At 41.7% G+C, this 19,059-nt stretch overlaps 2 protein-coding genes across 5 annotated transcripts; both read left to right on the forward strand.

Moving 5' to 3' along the window:
* Positions 1–2,726: 2,726 nt before the first annotated feature.
* matn1 (matrilin 1) lies at positions 2,727–8,042 on the forward strand. Of its 2 annotated transcripts, XM_056399457.1 has the most exons (10): positions 2,727–3,188; positions 4,563–4,747; positions 4,849–5,013; positions 5,104–5,326; positions 6,253–6,375; positions 6,494–6,666; positions 6,754–6,985; positions 7,096–7,248; positions 7,375–7,455; positions 7,548–8,042. In XM_056399457.1, exons 1-10 carry the CDS (start codon positions 3,101–3,103, stop codon positions 7,595–7,597), a joined length of 1,473 nt encoding a protein of 490 aa, XP_056255432.1. In that variant the 5' UTR covers positions 2,727–3,100; the 3' UTR covers positions 7,598–8,042. The 2 variants fall into 2 exon arrangements, with proteins under 2 accessions (XP_056255432.1, XP_056255433.1); XM_056399458.1 differs by lacking the exon at positions 6,253–6,375 and having other exon boundaries at positions 2,728–3,188.
* A 1,112-nt stretch (positions 8,043–9,154) lies between these two features.
* sesn2 (sestrin 2) lies at positions 9,155–18,755 on the forward strand. Of its 3 annotated transcripts, none has more exons than XM_056399936.1 (11): positions 9,160–10,175; positions 11,166–11,231; positions 11,777–11,965; positions 14,069–14,251; positions 14,712–14,930; positions 15,155–15,287; positions 15,374–15,489; positions 15,782–15,865; positions 17,536–17,642; positions 17,742–17,886; positions 18,131–18,755. In XM_056399936.1, exons 1-11 carry the CDS (start codon positions 9,834–9,836, stop codon positions 18,215–18,217), a joined length of 1,671 nt encoding a protein of 556 aa, XP_056255911.1. In that variant the 5' UTR covers positions 9,160–9,833; the 3' UTR covers positions 18,218–18,755. The 3 variants fall into 3 exon arrangements, with proteins under 3 accessions (XP_056255912.1, XP_056255911.1, XP_056255914.1); XM_056399939.1 differs by lacking the exon at positions 9,160–10,175 and adding an exon at positions 10,419–10,674; XM_056399937.1 differs by lacking the exon at positions 14,069–14,251 and having other exon boundaries at positions 9,155–10,175.
* Positions 18,756–19,059: the final 304 nt, after the last annotated feature.

Genomic DNA, 19,059 nt, shown 5'->3' on the forward strand with positions numbered 1-19,059 from the left:
ATAAGACAAATAGACTTGTGTTGGGATTGGAAGAAGAAGGAACACGAGGGAGAGTGGCTGGGAAGCACAACAATTTATTGGGTAAAATAAATAAGTTTGCCTATTCAAATGTTGGTTAAAAATGAAGACAAACAGTGGGGTCCATCAAATATCTCACCTAACCATGTTGATACTAAGTACATTCACTAAAAGTGGCATTATTTGAATGTGGTCATGTATAAAAATGGCCAATGGCATACAGTGTGGCGGAGATGGAGGTATTTGTTTGTTTTAAACTTGTTTCCGTTTACTCTATGGGTCTGGCAGCACTATTGTGATGAATATTCTCTAAATTGAGAACCCTACAGCGGTTGGGCTGTTGGCAGTGAAAAAGGATTTACAGGAACATTTCCTTTTTTCAGTAAGAAAGCAAATACACCTCGTCTTAATATTAGATTTCTGTTTTGCTACCAGAAGCTGAATGGACAAGGACAAAAGGGGAAAACAGAAAATCTAAGCCTTTGGAATGATAGGAACTGATATGTGAATGTTACCTCATTAACATGTTTTGTGAGTGAATGCTGAATATGAGAAAACCATTGAATTAGTGCTGAAAATAATTATATAAATCAGCAACAATTTGATAACTGATGAATCTGGGGCTGCTATTAAGGCTTTTTTCCTTATTGATTAATATGCCAATTATTTTTGCAATTAAACCTTTAGTTTATGTCGGAAAATATTTATATAAAAAAAGGCCATTATAATTTCCAGGAGCCCATGGTGATTTCCTCAAATTGCTTGTTGTCTCTAACCATAGACAAAATCCAAAGGCTTCCTATTTTCTATAATTGAAAACTAAGCAAACCAGCATTTGAGTAGCTGGAGCCAGTACATCTTGTGTGTTTTGGCTTAAAAAATTACATAAATAATTTTTAATCAAAATTGTTGTCGATTAATTTTCTGTCCTTTTGAATAATTGATTAATGGAACAATTGTTCGGCTAAAGACATACCACACAAAGACATACCACACATCATTCACACAGCAAATTATTGTGGGTTAAATATTTAAAAATATTATTTTTTAGATTGTTGGTCAGACAAACTAAGAATTTTGTTAAAGCAAAAGTTTATTGGAACTGAGCCTCTAAGATGGTAATAGTGTATCATGTGTCATATAACATGTTATGTCATAGATATTTTAATTGGCATTATAGCCGACTGTCGTTTTTGTCAGTTAAAGCAAATTTGAGGCCTTTTTCTCAACAGTCCTCTGTTACTGTGAAACTCTAATCAAATGTAAACACAGGATGATAAATGAGTGAATTTCATGGCGCTGGGAAATAGTTCACAAATACTGATGGATGCAGGTAAGTCTCATCCAGCTACCTGCTTATGTTTGTGTTTGTCCTGCATGCCAAGCAGACCGGGTTACATAACCTGTGTGTGTGTGTTTGTGTGTGTACTGTTTGTTTGTGTGTTTGCATAAATGTGTGTGTGTGTGTGTTGTGTCTTCTCTTATAAGCCAAATAGCCAATTCCCACAGATGGCATGCTGTCCAGGAACAACATCTTGAATCTTTCATCCTCAGCCCATCACCACCATCAGACACACACACGCACAGACACACACAAAGTTGATTTTGCAGCTTGTTCAGTTCAGTAGAAAATCTGTCTGGTGAGTTACTGTACAACACGAGCCCCTACTCCTCTTCCCCTCCCAGACTAAACCCTCAATTGCGGCTTGTTCGGGTTGTGTGTGCGGATGGAGGTGTGTGTGTGGAGGAGGAGGAAGGGGGGGTGTAAAGGAATGCAGGGTTGGGTCGGGTGGAGTGGGATGTCAGAAGGAAAAGAGGGGTCTCTGTTTAGTGTGTATGTGGACTCTATAGAAAGATTAAAGATGTGTATGTGAGCTTATTGATGAAAGGGTGTTTTCCTACTGTGTTTACTCCACTGGGGCCCACTGCCTACCTGACAGTGGAAACGAGAGTAATGGAGAAAAAGGTGGGAAGAAGAGTTATGGGGAAAGAGGAAATAGGTTTATTTTTTGATCTGGTTGCATTTAGGAGATCTTTATCTAGCTGTAGTAGCTATCTAGTTTGTGTGATCTGATCTGTGGTGAACTTGCTATGCACTGACATGATCAAGTCAAATCTGGGGCTTTACAAAACTTCAAAAATGCAAACAGAGAAATTATAGAAAAAACATTTTGTGTTTTTCTGTCACTTGTTTGGTTTTTCTGACCAAACAAGTGACAGAAAAACACAAAATGTTACATATAATTTAACAGCAGTGAACTGAACTGAGCTGAACTTACAAAAACCAGGAATTAGCATGTACACTTCAAGTTATACCGAAATACATGCTTATGCAGAAATGCACACACATGCCAACGTGCAGAGCAGCAGGAACACTGTAGGCTGTGTATGGTGGCTCTCCTTCACTTCCGCACCATAAATGTGTGTTTGCTATACGAGGGAACACGGGGAGAAAAGAGGAATTCATGTTGGTGTTTATTTGAGCTTTGGCCAAATCCAACCTGGGGCGGCTTCATTGGCGGGCACTCTCCGCCAAACCCCAGCCGCTCCTGTACCCCCAGCCAGTCACACACATACTGTACACACTCGGACACTCAAGCGCACACGCAACAAAAATTTTGCTACACACACACACACACACACACACACACACACACACACACACACACCACACACACACACACACACACACACACACACACACACACACACACACACACACACACACACACACACATACATACCTGTCCATCCTAGCTGTATCAAGGTGTGTTTGTCTTTCCCTGCCCACTGGTTTAGGTCCTCCCAGAGCAGGTATTTCCCTTTCTTACCCACAGACACACACACACACGTACACACATACACAAGAGCTATAGAGGGGGGCTGTCTGTGGGCCGAGTGTGTGAAGCACTTGCATTGATAACCTGCAGCTCAGAGTCACTCGGTCTCACTTTGTGGCTGTCCCCCTTGCCTGGAACTCCCTTCGCCCTGCTCTGTCTCCTTTCTGGCTTCTCAATCCAGGACCGTCTGCGGACGTGCTCGGACCCCCACGTTAAGTCGTCACCCTTCTTTCGCTGTCACCATGACGCCTACCCCACCGCTGTTCCTGCTGCTGCTTGGCCTAATAGGAGCTCATGCCACCGTGGACCTCCGCACAGCCGCCGCCATGGGTAAGAATGATGACCTTTAACCCCTAAAGTTGATCTTTTAACAGTGGTTTTTACTTGTTATACTAAATGTGAACTCTGACAAAAATTACCCTCAGTGTAGAAAACTTTCATAATGCCTGACTGAAGTCTGATCTCAACAGACAGAGGTAAAAGATAATTCTTCTAAAAGTCCATTTGTGTAAGTGGTGAAGGACCCAACTTTATTTCTTGTCTGTGCTCAGTCTTTACCAAGTTTCCACGGAGGCATGATGTGTATGAACGAGTTGCTTTGCGTGGAATAAACTGCCAGAGGTGACAGAACTGATGGAGAAGAGTGGAAAAAATTCAGTTTTTATTTAGTTTTAATCCTGTGTTATATGGAATTTCTTTAAGTAAGTAAATTACAAACATAATTCTACAGTTGTTAGTGTTTTGAACATTTATTGATCATTTATTTGGAGTGTTTTGTTGCTGGTGTTTAAAAGGCTGGCTTCAAGTAGTGTAAATGCAAAATTTGGATGTCTACTTCAGGATGTGTGACAGTTGGTGCTCTGTGCCGATGTGTGTGTGTGTGTGCGTGTGTGTGTGTGTGCGTGCAAGACAGTATCAGAAGTTGGTAGGCGGAAAATCTGGAGGGAGGGAGAGAGGTGAAGGGTGAGAAGGGAGATCAGTGATGTTTAACAGACACTGGAAGTTGTAGTGAACAAATTAGTTTATCAAAGCCACAAATGCCTCAACTCACACTGAAAATCCTACCAATGCTTTATTATTATCAGACTATGTCACAAAAATCAGTTCTCTATCACAAACCTGATGTAGCTCTGTCAGGTGTCTTCAGTTGAACAGATAGAGTATTGTGCATCGATATAATTTAAATTAAAAAACATCTTTAAGTTCCACTTTTTCTGAGCTTTTACTTAAATTTTAACAACATCTGATTTTCTTCCTTAGTGGATTGAATTTTTCTGAGTTGTCAAATAATAATAATTTATTAATATGTTTACTTAGGATGTGTGGGAGGCTTTTAAAAATATATTTAAAGCTGGCGGCCTCTCATTTCATCTCTCCTTCATCCTTGTTTTTCTGGCCAAGCTTTTCTTCATCTCTCCCTCCACCTTTCCCTCTCTCAACCCCTGTTGCGTCCTTGCATCCTGTTTCTACCTACCTTCCCTCATATACATCTCACCGGCCTCCATCACCCCTGCCCTCCCCTTTTCCTCTCCCTACCTCCTTTTTCTCCATACTCCGCCCCCCTCCCCCCTTTTCTTCCTCCTTCAATAACTCAGTTTCTATATCATCAATTATATATCTGGAATAGTTTTTATATATACATTTTATAAAACTATAAATAAATTTGATTAAATGATAATCACATTTCTCTGTCTCTATGTGCAGCGGCAGGTTTGTGCAAAACCCGTCCCACAGACCTCATCTTCATCATTGACAGCAGTCGAAGTGTTCGTCCTTCAGAGTTTGAGCAAGTCAAGGTCTTCCTGGCTAAGGTCATTGAGGGGCTGGATGTTGGACCCAACGCCACCCGCGTGGGAGTTGTAAACTACGCCAGCCGCGTAAAGAACGAGGTATGGATATGATTTATTAACATGTATTCACATTTTTTTGTCATTTGTTGAGCCATTTTATGTCACAGATCCCAGCTGATCCTGCCATTATGCAACTGTAGGTGTCTCTTAAGACTCATCGATCCAAAGCTGGACTAGTTAAGGCTGTGACCAAGATCGAGCCCCTGTCCACTGGAACAATGACCGGTCTGGCCATCCAGTTTGCCCTGAACGTGGCCTTTAGCGAGGGTGAGGGCGCTCGTGTCAAATCTCCTGATATCAGCAAGGTCAGATACACATTTCACATTCACTCTCTCGCCACATTTCATAATTCTGTTCATCATACTTTATCTAACTTTGCACCTCTTTCATTACAGGTCGCCATTATTGTGACAGACGGGCGTCCCCAGGACAATGTGAAAGATATAGCTCTGCGTGCACGAGAAGCCGGCATCGAGATTTTTGCCATCGGTGTGGGACGTGTGGACATGAGCACTCTGAAGCAGATGGCCAGTGATCCTCTGGACGACCACGTGGACTACGTGGAGAGCTACAGCGTCATTGAGAAGCTCACCAAGAAGTTCCAAGAGGCCTTCTGTGGTAAGTTGGGAGGAGAAGGAAGAGGAAGTGACAGAAGAAGAGGGAAAGATGAGGGATGTTGTTTTGGATTATGTTTAGAGGCAGAAAAGAGGGATTAGTCCTTAGTGAAAGAAATAGTCAGGGATGGCTGAGAGGAAATTCTATCAGGGTTGGACAGTCATTATCCATGCCTTCATCCCCATGGAGAGAGCTGTCTGCTGGCCTCCCTATACTGAGGGTAAGGTGTCAGGACTGTCATCTTTTCATTCTAATTTATTGTTCCCTCCCTTTTGTCCTCTGCTCTTCCTCAACAAGACTAGAGTATATTCATTCAGCCATGCAAACTCATTAAATATTCCCGTTGCACGAGGGCATTAGGGCCGGAACAACCTTTTGGAACGAAAATTCGCTCCTGTTCCTCAGTCAACTCTCACATAAGCGAGAGGCGAGACTGATCTATCTGTAATTACCGATCCATTAGTGACAATCATTAAACCTCTAATTAGTGATGCCCTTCGGCGCTCGCAGTCTGCGGCAGTTTTGACTGTTGCCTGCCACTCGCTTTGCAGCAGCCAGTACTTGCTGCAGATGTTTCGTCCAAGGGCAGAGCTGCATGATCGCAGTGTTGGATTGTTATTGGACGAGCCTGAGCATCACATTTAGAAACCGACAAGAGATGTTGTTTATTTAAGGCTACTCCAATCTTTTCCACCTGTTTGTTTTAAGGATCCACTGGATTTATGCATCACGCACGCAACAAATTGTTGAGGTCAACTGCAGGTCTCAGTGGATCATTAAAAATTAATGCTAGATTTTCAAACTGACATAGTTTCATTCTCTCCTCCTAACCCCAACCCCCCCACCCCCCACCCCCCCTTTGTGTGTGTATATGCCTCTACATATTTACTGTGTGTACGTGTGTGTTCTGCATGCACACACACACACAGTGTCGGACCTGTGTGCCACTGGGGATCATGACTGTGAGCAGGTATGCATCAGCAGCCCCGGATCATACAAGTGTGCCTGCAAAGATGGCTTTACCCTCATGGACGATGGTCGCAGCTGCAGTGGTGAGTGCGTGTATGTGCATGTATGACGGTATTTGTCCAAGCGTGATCATTGTGCTACCACACTAACATGCCCTGTTGTTTTTGTGTGTGTTTATGTGTGTGTGTCTGATATCGCCAGCTTGCAGCAACTCTGCGACAGATGTGGTGTTCCTGATCGATGGCTCTAAGAGCGTTCGTCCTGAGAACTTTGAGCTGGTCAAGAAGTGGATCAACCAGATCATCGACAAACTGGATGTTTCTGACAACAAGGCTCATGTTGGACTGGTGCAGTACTCCAGCTCAGTCAGACAGGTATGTGTCTGCTTTTCGTTTACAGGATCACCAAAATAAGGCACTTCCTTCCCTCCCTTATCAGCGTCCTGTTCTATCCTTCCACAGGAGTTTCCCCTGGGCCGCTTCAACAACAAGAAAGACCTGAAGGATGCTGTCAAGAAGATGGCCTACATGGAGAGGGGAACCATGACAGGTCAGGCCCTCCGTTATCTGTTAGATAACAGCTTCAACGCGGGTCAGGGTGCCCGGCCTGGAGTCGCCAAGGTGGGCATCGTCTTCACTGACGGACGCAGCCAAGACTACATCGGAGACGCTGCCAGGAAGGCCAAGGAAAACGGTAAGAGAGACAGTAAAGATTATGTCAAAATACACGAGTGTAGCGTAAGTGAACTAATAAAAAACCCACATAAGGCAGTCAGATAAGGGAACCGTGTGTGTATGTTGCAGGCTTTAAGATGTATGCTGTTGGAGTGGGCAATGCAGTGGAGGATGAATTGAAAGAGATTGCTTCTGAGCCAACTGGAGAGCACTACTTCTATACCGCTGACTTCAAGGCTATGACCCAGATCGCCAAGAAGCTGCAGATTAACATCTGCCAAGGTCAGAAGTTTCCATTAAATACAAACATTAATAAATACTTGCATATTACTTGTTTTACATAATTACTTCACTATACATACTGGTACAGTAATTCAAAACTTGAACTTATGCTTTCTGATCCCACAGAGGAGGACCCTTGTGAGTGCGACTCCCTTGTTAAGTTCCAAAAGAAAGTAGAAGACGCCCTACAGGCACTAACAAAAAAATATATCCTTTACAACAGGTGAAATAGTGTGAGAATATGATGTTGGGTGGGTGGTGGGGGATTGTCATCGTTGCTCTCCTTGACAAAATCTTACTAGAGAGTATGTCGAAGAGGATCGCCTTGCTGGAGAACAAAATCGTCTGAGGACTCACATCCCACTTTCCCCTATCCATCAGCACACTCATCCACGTACACCAACAAACACACACACAAACAATTTTTACTTCCTGTAAAATACTGAAGAGGAACCCGTGTGCGTGTGTGTGAACCCTGACCTCTGCTTGTCTCCTGAGCTCTACCAAACCACCCCTGCCTCCTCCTTTCTCTGCCTTACCCCTTCAACCCTTGGGTCTCCTGGGACATGAAGCGCCGGTTGCCATGGGGACCACACCTCTGTGTGTGTGTGTGCGCTCCGAAGGTCATCCTCCATAGCCAGCCTGTGTGTTTGTTAATAAAACTCTTCCCTCATAGGGAAATGGTGACGGTACACTGAAGGGTTTTTTCTTAGTTGCTGCCATAATGTTGAACCTTCCCAAACCCCAAAGAGCCTGTGTCTTGTCATGTCAAATGGAGCAGCACATCACCTTCACTTGTTTGTCTGTTTATATGTCACTGTCATCTTTCCTTCTCTCTCCCTCATATCTGAAGGCCCTCTTAACTTTCCTCTCTTACCTCCACACAATATTATATACGATATATATATATAAACATATATATATATATATATATATATATATATTATATATATATATATACAGGTAAATTAATATAAGATATATGTCTGATAATAAGGGTACACCATTGATGTTTTTTATTTTCCTAAATAAAGGTGATTCAGGAAGTAAATATTATAAAATTGTGAAACCATTGTATGCCAAATTAACATTATAGACACATGCATGCACAGACACAAAGAATTATACACGAATGCACATGCTTTCAGTAAATTTAACATAAAGGAGTACATAAAACATACAATATCTCTTTGGTCTGTGGCTCCAAAAGGTGAGTTTTGAGTATCATGCGGGCTGGATGGGTGTTTCCAGCAATAAAGTGAACGCTTTCAATTCATTGCCAAATTGCATTTTTGGTAAAAAAGCATTAAGTACATTTAAGTACTAAAATTCTTCTCCCAAATGATTGGGGCAAAAAGTTGGATCCACAGTCTAAAAAAATTTACGACTTCATAAGAGTGCAGCCATGGAAGTAATGTAGTGCTGAAATAAACAGTATTTATTTGTCTGACACAAAATGAACTAGTTAGCCTGTAATTTTGCTAAATGATTATTTGTAGGTAATTGATTTGAATTGATTTAATTTATTGTGTTTCAAGTAATTAACAAATAGCTGCAGAATTATAAATGCTAAATTTGCTGCTTTTTGCTTTTTTTGGATGACAATTTAAGAGATAACCTCATAGGCTCTGGTAAGTGTGATGGGCATTTGCCATCAGTGTTGATATTCTATATACTAGGCCTACATAATTAATTGATTATTAAATAAATAAATAGGAAATAAAAGTAAATACCTAGCAACAGTTATGTTAAAATAATGGCTTAGGAAAAAGCTGATATCAAATACTGCAGACAGATATGTACAACATTTTTTATATCATCAATTTTCTGTTAGTTTTATTATAACACATGGTAACATACAATTAAGACTTTAAATGGGGAAACATTTTACAAAAACGCAAAATACACTAGTAAATCAGCAACAGGTAATAGATCAGCACACTCCTGATAATTTAAATGCATAAACATTTATTTAAATAGTGCATATATATAAGTATTGATAAAAATAGAGAAGGTGTACCGTGTTGTGCGGCTCATTAGTGGAAAGTTTCGCTACGTCACGATGACGCTGCATATGAGGGAAAAAGCTCTCCTGAACAACTGATCCAAACCAGCGACTGAAACCTGCAAATTTCTCTTGGTGCCCCATGCAAGAAGAATTTAGACTTAAATTGGATTGTGCGGTGTTTGGGACGTCCAATACAAATACAAAACACCAATTCAAAGTGCTTTTTGTCATCGACCCATCGTCAGATGAGCCGCTGAAACACTTTGCAGCATCTGCTAACAGCAGCTAGGCTAGCTCAGCGAGCTAACCGGCAGACCGACTCTACAGTCAGGTAGCCCGCTATGAGAAAGGGGAATACCCGGTTGCTTTGAAGGTTGTCCGTCTTCGTTAATGATTTGTGGAACAGATGATTGCGCAGTGAACTGAAACAAGCAACAGAAAACTCAAGTATTTGGCAGCTTAGAAGACCAACGCTTGCATCAAGCTAACGTTAAATAACAGCTAGCAGTAACGGTAGGTAACTCAGCCCAGGTGTTTCAACTATCAGTCCGAGGAGCTTCGGGGACCGAGACGAGAGATGGCCAGTAACCCCGCAGCAGGCTTTACCTGCCAGGCTAATGGACAAAACACACCGGGACGAGTGTCTGGTTCTGGCCCCTCATGTCTCTACCAGTCCGAGTCAGATCCCGACGTTGTAGCGATTGTGAAAAGCTTAGACCGGCTGTGCAGCAGAGATGAGGAGGAGCGGGCATCGGCTCTGGAGGAGCTGAGCCAGGGGATTCTGGAATGTCTAGGACTGGACCGGCCCGGTTCGGCACGGCTGAGTAAACAAACTCTTTTGCATCTGCTTCGGCTGTCCCGGTCATGCCCGCTGCAGGAAGTACGGGGAAGGGCGACAGAGCTGCTACGGACCGCACAGGTAATATTCGGACACTGTTCGTCTCTGCTCCATAATGTTTACAGACCTGCAGGAACACAGAGGGGGGTGGGAGATGGGGGCAGCAATGGGGCTGATTTTCTGACACCAAATAATAGGCAGGATTATGTTATATCTTTGTGACCATGGCTTTTGCTTTTTTGATAAATTAGGTCAATGATTGATCAATAGACGTGATAGCCCTGCAGCCGATCAGCTGCTGCTATCAGCTGATTACATTTTTCTGTCAGATTGCGGGTTATTACATCAGACGTTGAACCGTAGGAGGTGATGCAAGACTCGGCTGCGGTGTGCACAAACAAGCAGCCCGGACACGCCCCCTCCCGGTGCCCTGAAAAACACACCAGACACACCCCCGAACCTCCTCAGCCACTGGAGCGTCTAGATATAAAAAACAAAGTTAGAATGCGTTTGCATTCACAGTTTATTTGACTTCTCTGTTGGACATAACAAGTGGTGGCTTTTTTTTCCGATGATGTCGGTGAGTTTTAGACGTAGTTTGGTTAAAATTGTGCGTAATTGTTTGAGCTGTAAGTTATGAAACGAGTCTCTCCAGTTACAGGGCAGTTGCCATGGTAGGTCTGGTCAAGTTCAAGGGGTTTGCAATTATTTTCGTTTATCTTAAAAAATTCTACATGAAATATTACAGAGCTGTTAAATATTATCGCTAAAAGTTGTTAATTCACTCACAGTCTAACCTTATAGTTACATTGTTTACCCAAAACATGAAATTGAGTCATGTATAAACCCAGAGAGTATAAGAGTGAGTATAAGACGCTTTAAAGTGAAGCTGAAACTGTCCTAGTCCAGATTTCAGTTATGAGAATTTGTCATTTTACTATGTGAAACTCAAAAACAGGTTTTTAAGTTCTGAACTGTTGATCGGACAATACAAGCAATTTGATGACATAAACATGAAAATAAATAAATCATTTCACTGATCAACATTCTGTGTCTTCCTTCTTACCATAGGAACAAGGAGTTGCAGTCCCTCGGGCTCTGGCCTCAGGTCCAAGTGCCTTTATTCCTGCAAAACAGGTGTGTATGACTTATTCAAGTACATTTGTTCATACAGTATTTATTATAGGTTTTGCAGTATGAAATGCAAGAACTGTCATTGTTGTCCAAATTAAAACATGTATTAGTATGCTTATTTCTGAATTTAAAATTTGGTTCCACACTGGATCAGATTTCTTATCTTTTGTTGGGGAAATCATTCACATCCTCTTTTATTCATGTACCACATATTTGATTAGATATAATACTAAAGAGTTGAAGAAGTAGTCTGCAATACTGTAATGAGTCTTGCTTCATGTCATCAAGAGCAGCAACACCAGAGATGTGTTGCCAAAGCTGATGACTGAAAATGCTGATTTCATATGTGACTCACTCCAGGCGTTCCACAGGCAAAAGTGGGAGTGTTGTATCAGCCCAGAACATTTTCGGACTCATAAGCCTGCTTGTTTCTGTCCATAAAAGAAACATTTTTGCGTGAATCCTTGCCAATGTGTCCTCAGACATGGTCAAAATATAATTTGGGGTTAGTTGGTAGGGAATGAGTTGTCTTCCTTTTCCTCTTTTAGATGTTGAAAGAAGAGTCAGACCAGGACATCCTGATCGAATCCTTTCTTTCTCTGGGCCGTGTGGACCACATCGCCATGGTGATGGCCCTGCACCCTGCCTACCTCAGCTGCTTCTTGAGGACCCAGCATGCTTTGTTGGAACTTGATGGCCCCTTGCCCCGACACTGGAGACATTACATTGCTGTTATGGTAAGAAAATCACAACATATGATTGTTAACTAGTGACACCTTTCAGAACTTTCTGATCCATCTTCTGGACCTGATGTACATTCCTGAAAATAAAGACCACAACTATATCTTGAACACAATAAATAACTCACAAAGAAAATACAGAAAATTTCAGCAAGAGATTTTTTTTGCAATCAGCTGAATATTAAGCTGAGTTAATGTTTTGTGTGACATCAGTTGGAGTTGTTTGCTACATTAGATTTGTTGTATATGATTTGCATTGCATAGATAGAGCTGTACATACACAATGAACCATTAGGAGACAAGGTGATTGCAAATGAATCAAATAAATATTTGTTAACATTGTTCTTGGCTACAAACAGGAATGTTGTGGGGTTAGATTGTCCAACATGTCAATGCAGTGTTGGCAGTGATGCTGTAAACAAGTCCTTTCCAATCAAATTTATAAGACTACGCAAGTAATTCTTTGGAGTAGTGACTGGCATCTGCATTTATTCTTTTTGTATCAAATGGGGCTGATATAATAACAGCTATAAACACTCTAAAGCTTGTAATTGGTTTGTGAAAGGCCACAGGTACAGTGAGTCAAAATACTGCAGGGCTAATAGCTGAAACATTCTAAATAATGGCAAACTCTGCAGCTATCTTCTGTTTTTGTGACAGAGTCAACAATGGCAAAGTGTTTTTATTCTTTGTTTCTTACACACATTTAATAATTTTGGTTTTATGGTAGTGCTGTTATTCTTGCCTCCACTGGTAGTTGGACAAAACCATAATATTGCAGCTGTACAGTTATTGCTGTAATCTTGTTTTCCCTGCAGCCCATTGCTTTTACAGTTCCACTCAGTTCGGCTTTAGTGACCAATTAAAAAAAAGAATACATTCAGACAGGGTCACAGGCTGAAGTGGCCTTCTGAGTGAAGTGATATCACTACACCTTTGCTTTTCTACAATCCCAACAGAACCTTTCACTGTCCCATACCTGGACGCACACAACTGCAGCTAAAAAAAATTATGAGTTTAAGTTTGATGTAGGTGTGCCAGTTACAGTAGCAAGCACTGACAGTAATGACTATTGTCAGCACTTGATCCTTAAAAAACCTTAAAGGGCCAGTGCGTAGGATTTATTGCCATCTAGCAGTATTTTCAGATTGCAACGAACTGAATACTACTCCCCTCATTCACCCCTTTCCAAGTGTGTAGGAGAACCTACGGTGGTCTGCAGGTAACATAAAAACACGAAAAGCCCTCTCTGGAGCCACTGTTTGGTTTGTGTGTTCTGGGCTACTGTTGAAACAAGGCTGGCTCCAGGTAAGAGGGGATGCTTCCTATGTGGATATGAAGAGCTCATTAGTTTCTATTAGTATGTATTCTAATGAAAACACAATTATCAATATTATTAGATTTGAGATGTGGCTTACTCCTACATATCAAAGGATTTAAAAGTTGTACTCTAGAGGCCTAGAAAATGTATTCTTAAATTTCAAGTTTGTCTCCTGACTTAAGTTTCCTCTGAATAATATTGACCTTTTTCTTCAGAAAATTGTCTGGTATGTGGAAAAAAAGTCTGCAGAGATCCAAATCAATGTTTGTGGGTAGATTAAAGACCACTATGGTTGTTAAAGTTGACTAACAAAAACAAGCCTTTTGAAAACGAGAGAATGATAAATACTGCCTATGAAAAAAATGACAATGATAGAAAAGTCAGGAAACCCAAAAATGTGGAAAACGAAGAAAGATGACAGATGCAAAATGAACTTGGCAGGTCAATTTCTTCTTGAGAGTTATCCTGCTACTGGATCACAGTGAGCCACTAACAGGTCTGCCCAAGACTGTGGTCCTCCCATAAACATTTAATAACTCTCATTGCTTGTATATACATCACATTAGCTGTCCTTTCACTTGAGAAATGCCAGTCATTAGACACATAATCATCTACTGCTGGAAATGTTCTGGTGTGTTGCTTGATATTTATGAGCACAGACAGTTCATCTGAATTATGTACTTCTTATACACAGATCAGCAATCAAGCCTAGTTTTTAATGGATGGGGGTACCATGTTTATTCCTTCATGTATTAACTTGGTCTCCTGATGCTTAACAGGCTGCAGCTAGACACCACTGCCCATACCTGGTGCAGCAGCACAGTGCAGGCTTCCTGCAGGCTGGAGGAGAGGAGAGCTGGCTGAGCGGCCTAGAGCACGCTCCCACCAAACTCCGCAGCCTGCAAACACTCAACAAACTGCTGGCACACAGACCCTGGCTTATTACACTGCAGCACATCCAGGTCAGACACAACACCCATTCGCTCACTCACTCCCTGTCTCTCACTCACCAGTTCTCATACTCGCATCATATACTGTAATAGTGATGTGGTTTAATACATTAGAATTTTCACTAAGGCTGTATCTAAAATGACTCTCTCACTGACTCACCCACTTCGCTCTACATAATAGACACTCTGTAGTTTATTCTACAGTGAGTAATAAATTGCTAATATCATCATTTTGTGTCATCAGTGACAGGTGTAGTTCCACATCTATAAAGTGCAATCTATTGTGGGATTGTCATCAGAAAACCTTATTCATTCTGTTATGAGACCACCATATAGAGCACAAGTTTGGACATTAAAAATGGCAGACACTGAATATGTAGCTATAAAAAAAAGAAAAAAAAAACCTCACAGATTTCATGGCACTGACTCCAAAAGTTGTTGATATTTCATCATCTACCCCTCTGTTCTGCAGGAGCTGGTGTGTCCTGGCGCAGAGCCCCGCTGGTCACTGGCTGAACTTATACATGCCGTGGTCCTGATGGCACACGCTCATTCGCTCTGCTCTTTCGTCTGGGGCTGCGGCTTAAACCCCGAACCTGACCACATCGGAGGTTACACCTTTCAGCCTCCTTCACCCAGTCACCTTCCTCGTAGCCCCCACAGCCCAGCTCATGAGGACGGCAGGCAAGAGGTGAGCCAAGCAGTCATTTTTCACCACACATCTGACAAGTCTAAAATGTCAACAGGACAAGGACGAAGAGGTGTTTGGTTCATTACAGTATTGTTTCTACCAGTTATGCTGCTTTAGTAACAGTAGAGGACAAGGCACATTGATGATTTACTTACTCTTAAAAAAACAAAAAACATAGCATGAAGCAAGTTCCTCAAGCCCTTCTCTCTTTTCATCTTCTCCAGTTGGTTGATGGAGCGATGGAGGTGGAGGTGTTGATGAAGAGGATGGTCGAGCTGCAGCAGCAGGAGGAGGAGTGCACACAGGAGGAGATGGTCACTCGCTTTGAGAGGGAGAGGAGTGAAAGCATACCAACAGGTTACAAACATGCCGGCTCATCACGCTGTCATTCTCCTAGGTGACGTCTGTTTACTCACTTATTCCTATTTGTTGTGTTTGTTTAGCGGTGGTGCGGGGAGCTCCACCTGACCTGGTGCTGCACCTGGTGGAGGAACCGGAGTTCAGATATGAGGACTTTGCACCCAGAGGAGAGCAGGCACCACCCACTATGAGAGCACAGGTAATATGAAGCATTTTTTTGGTGTTAAATTTTGCACTTTTGCTGATAGACTACGACAAAGTCACAGTTGATGTATTCATTATTTGTACAATGTGCTGAAATGGTTAGCTGAGTGACAGAACTTAAATCAACAGTTTTGATAATAAGTTGTCATTTTTGTTTGATAAATGGCTTAAATGATCAAACATTCACTGATTTCAGATTTCTGCTTCTCAAATGTGATGAGCCTATTAATTGCGCTTGCTTAGTTTCATAGGCCTGTGTTGTTGATGTTGGTGACTTCTGTGTACAGGACTATTCATGGGAGGACCACGGCTTCTCTCTGGTCAACAGACTACTGCCAGACATGGGCCAGCTCCTGGATGAGAAATTCCAGGTATTATTCAATTTAATGTAATAGAATTACACAAATAACACCATAAGTTTATAATAACTATACAAAACAGATGTGTGGATGACATGACATGTCGGCTCCAGAGAGTTGAAGTGAGTGATAAACAAAGTGAACAAACTTTGACTAAGAACCGGAAGAAATAGCATTGGTCTACATGTTTGTTACATAAACGGCTTAGTGACAGGTGACTAAATGTTTACACCCGCTGAGTATTTAATAAGGGACATCATGTTGCTACTGGGTGGGGCCCCCTTTGTTCTCAAAATAGCCTCAGTTGTTCATAAAATGATTGCATCACATTATTTCTGCAGATTTGTCAGCTGCACATTCATGATTGTAATCTCTTGTTCAACCAATGATGCTGCAGTGGCTTCAGATCTGGTGACTGGGAGGGCATTGGCGTACAACTCTTTCTCATGTTCATGAAACCAGTTTGAGACAACGTTTGCTTTGTGACATGATGCATTATCATGCTTGAAGTAGTCATTAGAAGATGGTAAGCCGTGGCCACAAAGAGATGCACATGGTCAGCAGCAATACTCGGATAGGCTGCAGCATTCAAACCATGATTGATTGGTATTAAGGGGCCCAAAGTGTGCCAGGAAAGCATTCCCCACATCATTACACCACCAGCAGCAGCAGCCTGGGCTGTTGACACAAGACGGGTTGTGCCCATAGATTCAGGCTGTTGACGCCAAATTCTGACCCTACCATCTGTGTGGCTCAGCAGAAATCCAGATTCATCAGACCAGGATACTTTTTTCCAGTCAAGTGTCTGTTTTGGTGAACCTGTGCCAACTGCAGCCTCAGATTTCTGTTCTTGGCTGAGTAGAATCCAATGTGGTCTTGTGCTGTTATAGCCTCAAGGTTCGACGTGTTGTGCATTCTGAAATGCTTTTCTGCTCATTGTAGTTATAAAGAGTGGTGATCTGAGTTACGGTAGCCTTTCTGTTTGCTCCAACCAGTCTGACCGTTCTTCTCTAACCTCTGCTGTGTGTGAAAATCTCAGGAGATCAGCAGTTTCAGAAATACTCAAGCCAGCCTGCCTGGCACCAACAGTCATTAGATGTCAATGAGATATCACATTTTTTCCCCCATTCTGATGTTTGATGTGAACATTAACTGAAGCTGCTGACCTGTGTCTGCATGATTTTATACATTGCACAGCTGCCACATGACTGGCTGATTGGGTAATTGCACGAATGAGCAGGTGTACAGGTGTTCCTAATAAAGTGCTTGTCAGTAAAACAGTAGTTCCCAATCTGGGAGTTGCAGGATGAGTACATCTACAGAAAGCTGTTTTCTTTTTTTTTCTTCTTTGCTGTACCTCATCAGGCCTCTAAAAGCTATTCAAATGAAATAGCCACTCTTCACACACATCTTGGACATGCAACCTTTTAAGGTGGGATCTCAAGTAGACATTCCTTCATGTTAACAGGCCACAAGCAAAGAAAAAGTCAAAAAGGTTGTGATGAACTTTCATAGAAGATGCATTGAATGACAGATGAAAACAGTTTGTGTCCGTCTTTGCAACCAGATGATGAAATTGCTCTTTTGCATCTTGGTTTTTGATCACAGAATTTAAATTGATTTACTATTAGAGAACAGATGGATTGACTATATTAACATGTGATTAAATTGTCATATTACAGGTGGTGAGTAACTTGACATATCACAGGATGGCCATGCATGAGGGTGTGGACACTCACACTCTGAGAAAAGCTCTGTGGAACTACATCCACTGCCTCTATGGGATACGGTCAGTGTAACACACTGTAAACCATCATGTGTGCAATGAAAACTTTAAACGTGTTTTTGTTTGTCTGTGTCACTAACTTAAGTTACTCAACATACGCAGATATGATGATTACGACTACGGAAGTGTGAACGTGTTGCTGGAACGCACACTGAAGGTGTTTGTTAAAACCATGGCCTGTCACCCTGAGCAGACCACTGCACGCATTTACCATGCCTTCTGGAGGCACTTCAGACACTCTGAAAAGGTATGAATGAGTTCAAATACGCACCTGACCCGGCCTCTTCAGTCACAATGAATGAATCATTTGACATTTTAACATGTCGTCTCTCTTTGGTACCTCTTCAACAGAGAATGAATCATTTGACATTTCAGCGTTTACTCTTCTCCCTTTCTTTTTAAATGTCATTAGAGGAGGAAGCGTTACAGGACTTTGAAAGTGTGTCACCTAATAACCTGAAGGTAATGACATGTTTTTTTTTTTCTCTCAGGTTCATGCAAACCTTATAGTGATGGAAGCCCGGCTACAGGCAGCCCTTCTTTACACCTTACGAGCCATCACACATTACATGAGATGACACAGTCTCTTGCGCATTTCTGCAGATGCTGAGCCAGCTGTGACATGCCACAGCCCAATGCATTACACATCAACAGAATATCTTGCACAAACACTACATTAAATGCTTGTATATGCATATCTTATTTTTCAGTGTTATTATTTTGATGTTGCTTTATGACTGGAATATCTGATATTTAAAATGTTTTACTTATTATGCACTGAAATGTCAGATTTGTTTCCTGCTTGAGCTCAGGTGGCGCACATTTCTGTCACACATAGACATGTCTACATGCTGCATGCCAGGTGTGCAGGCGGGATTAGATCTGGTATAGCTAAATCATCATCATGATTCAGGTGTTTCCTTTGCAGAATATTGATTGTTTGTATTAGACACGCCTGTTCCAACCAATATCTGTTAACCACTTTACAGCACACCATAACTACTCATGCCTCAGTCCTCTCTTTCTGCAGCACACAGGGGCTGAGATAAAACAAGACAAAATAACTTGTATTTTTATATACAATAAAAAGTTACTTTGTTATCAAAATAAAACAAAGTGTTGTCAATTTGTCCGAAACTGTTCTACACTTCAAAGTTGGGAAAATGTAGGGTCCACGATATTCTTGGACCAAACAATGTGAGAAATGACTCGAGACAAGCCTAAATTACCAGATATTTCTCCGCAGTTACACTGACGCACCACAAGATGGAGACAAAGGCTTTAAATAATCTTAGTCACTGTAGTTTATCAAGTCAGTTCAGTATTAAAGATGAATTGAAAGTGACAGTACATCTGCCCTGTTTTCTTGACTCGCAGCTGAAAGTGCATGATTTGGTCTCGTACATTGGTAGTCGCCTAC

Source organism: Seriola aureovittata, chromosome 16, assembly GCF_021018895.1.
Source record: "Seriola aureovittata isolate HTS-2021-v1 ecotype China chromosome 16, ASM2101889v1, whole genome shotgun sequence".
Lineage (NCBI taxonomy): Eukaryota > Metazoa > Chordata > Actinopteri > Carangiformes > Carangidae > Seriola > Seriola aureovittata.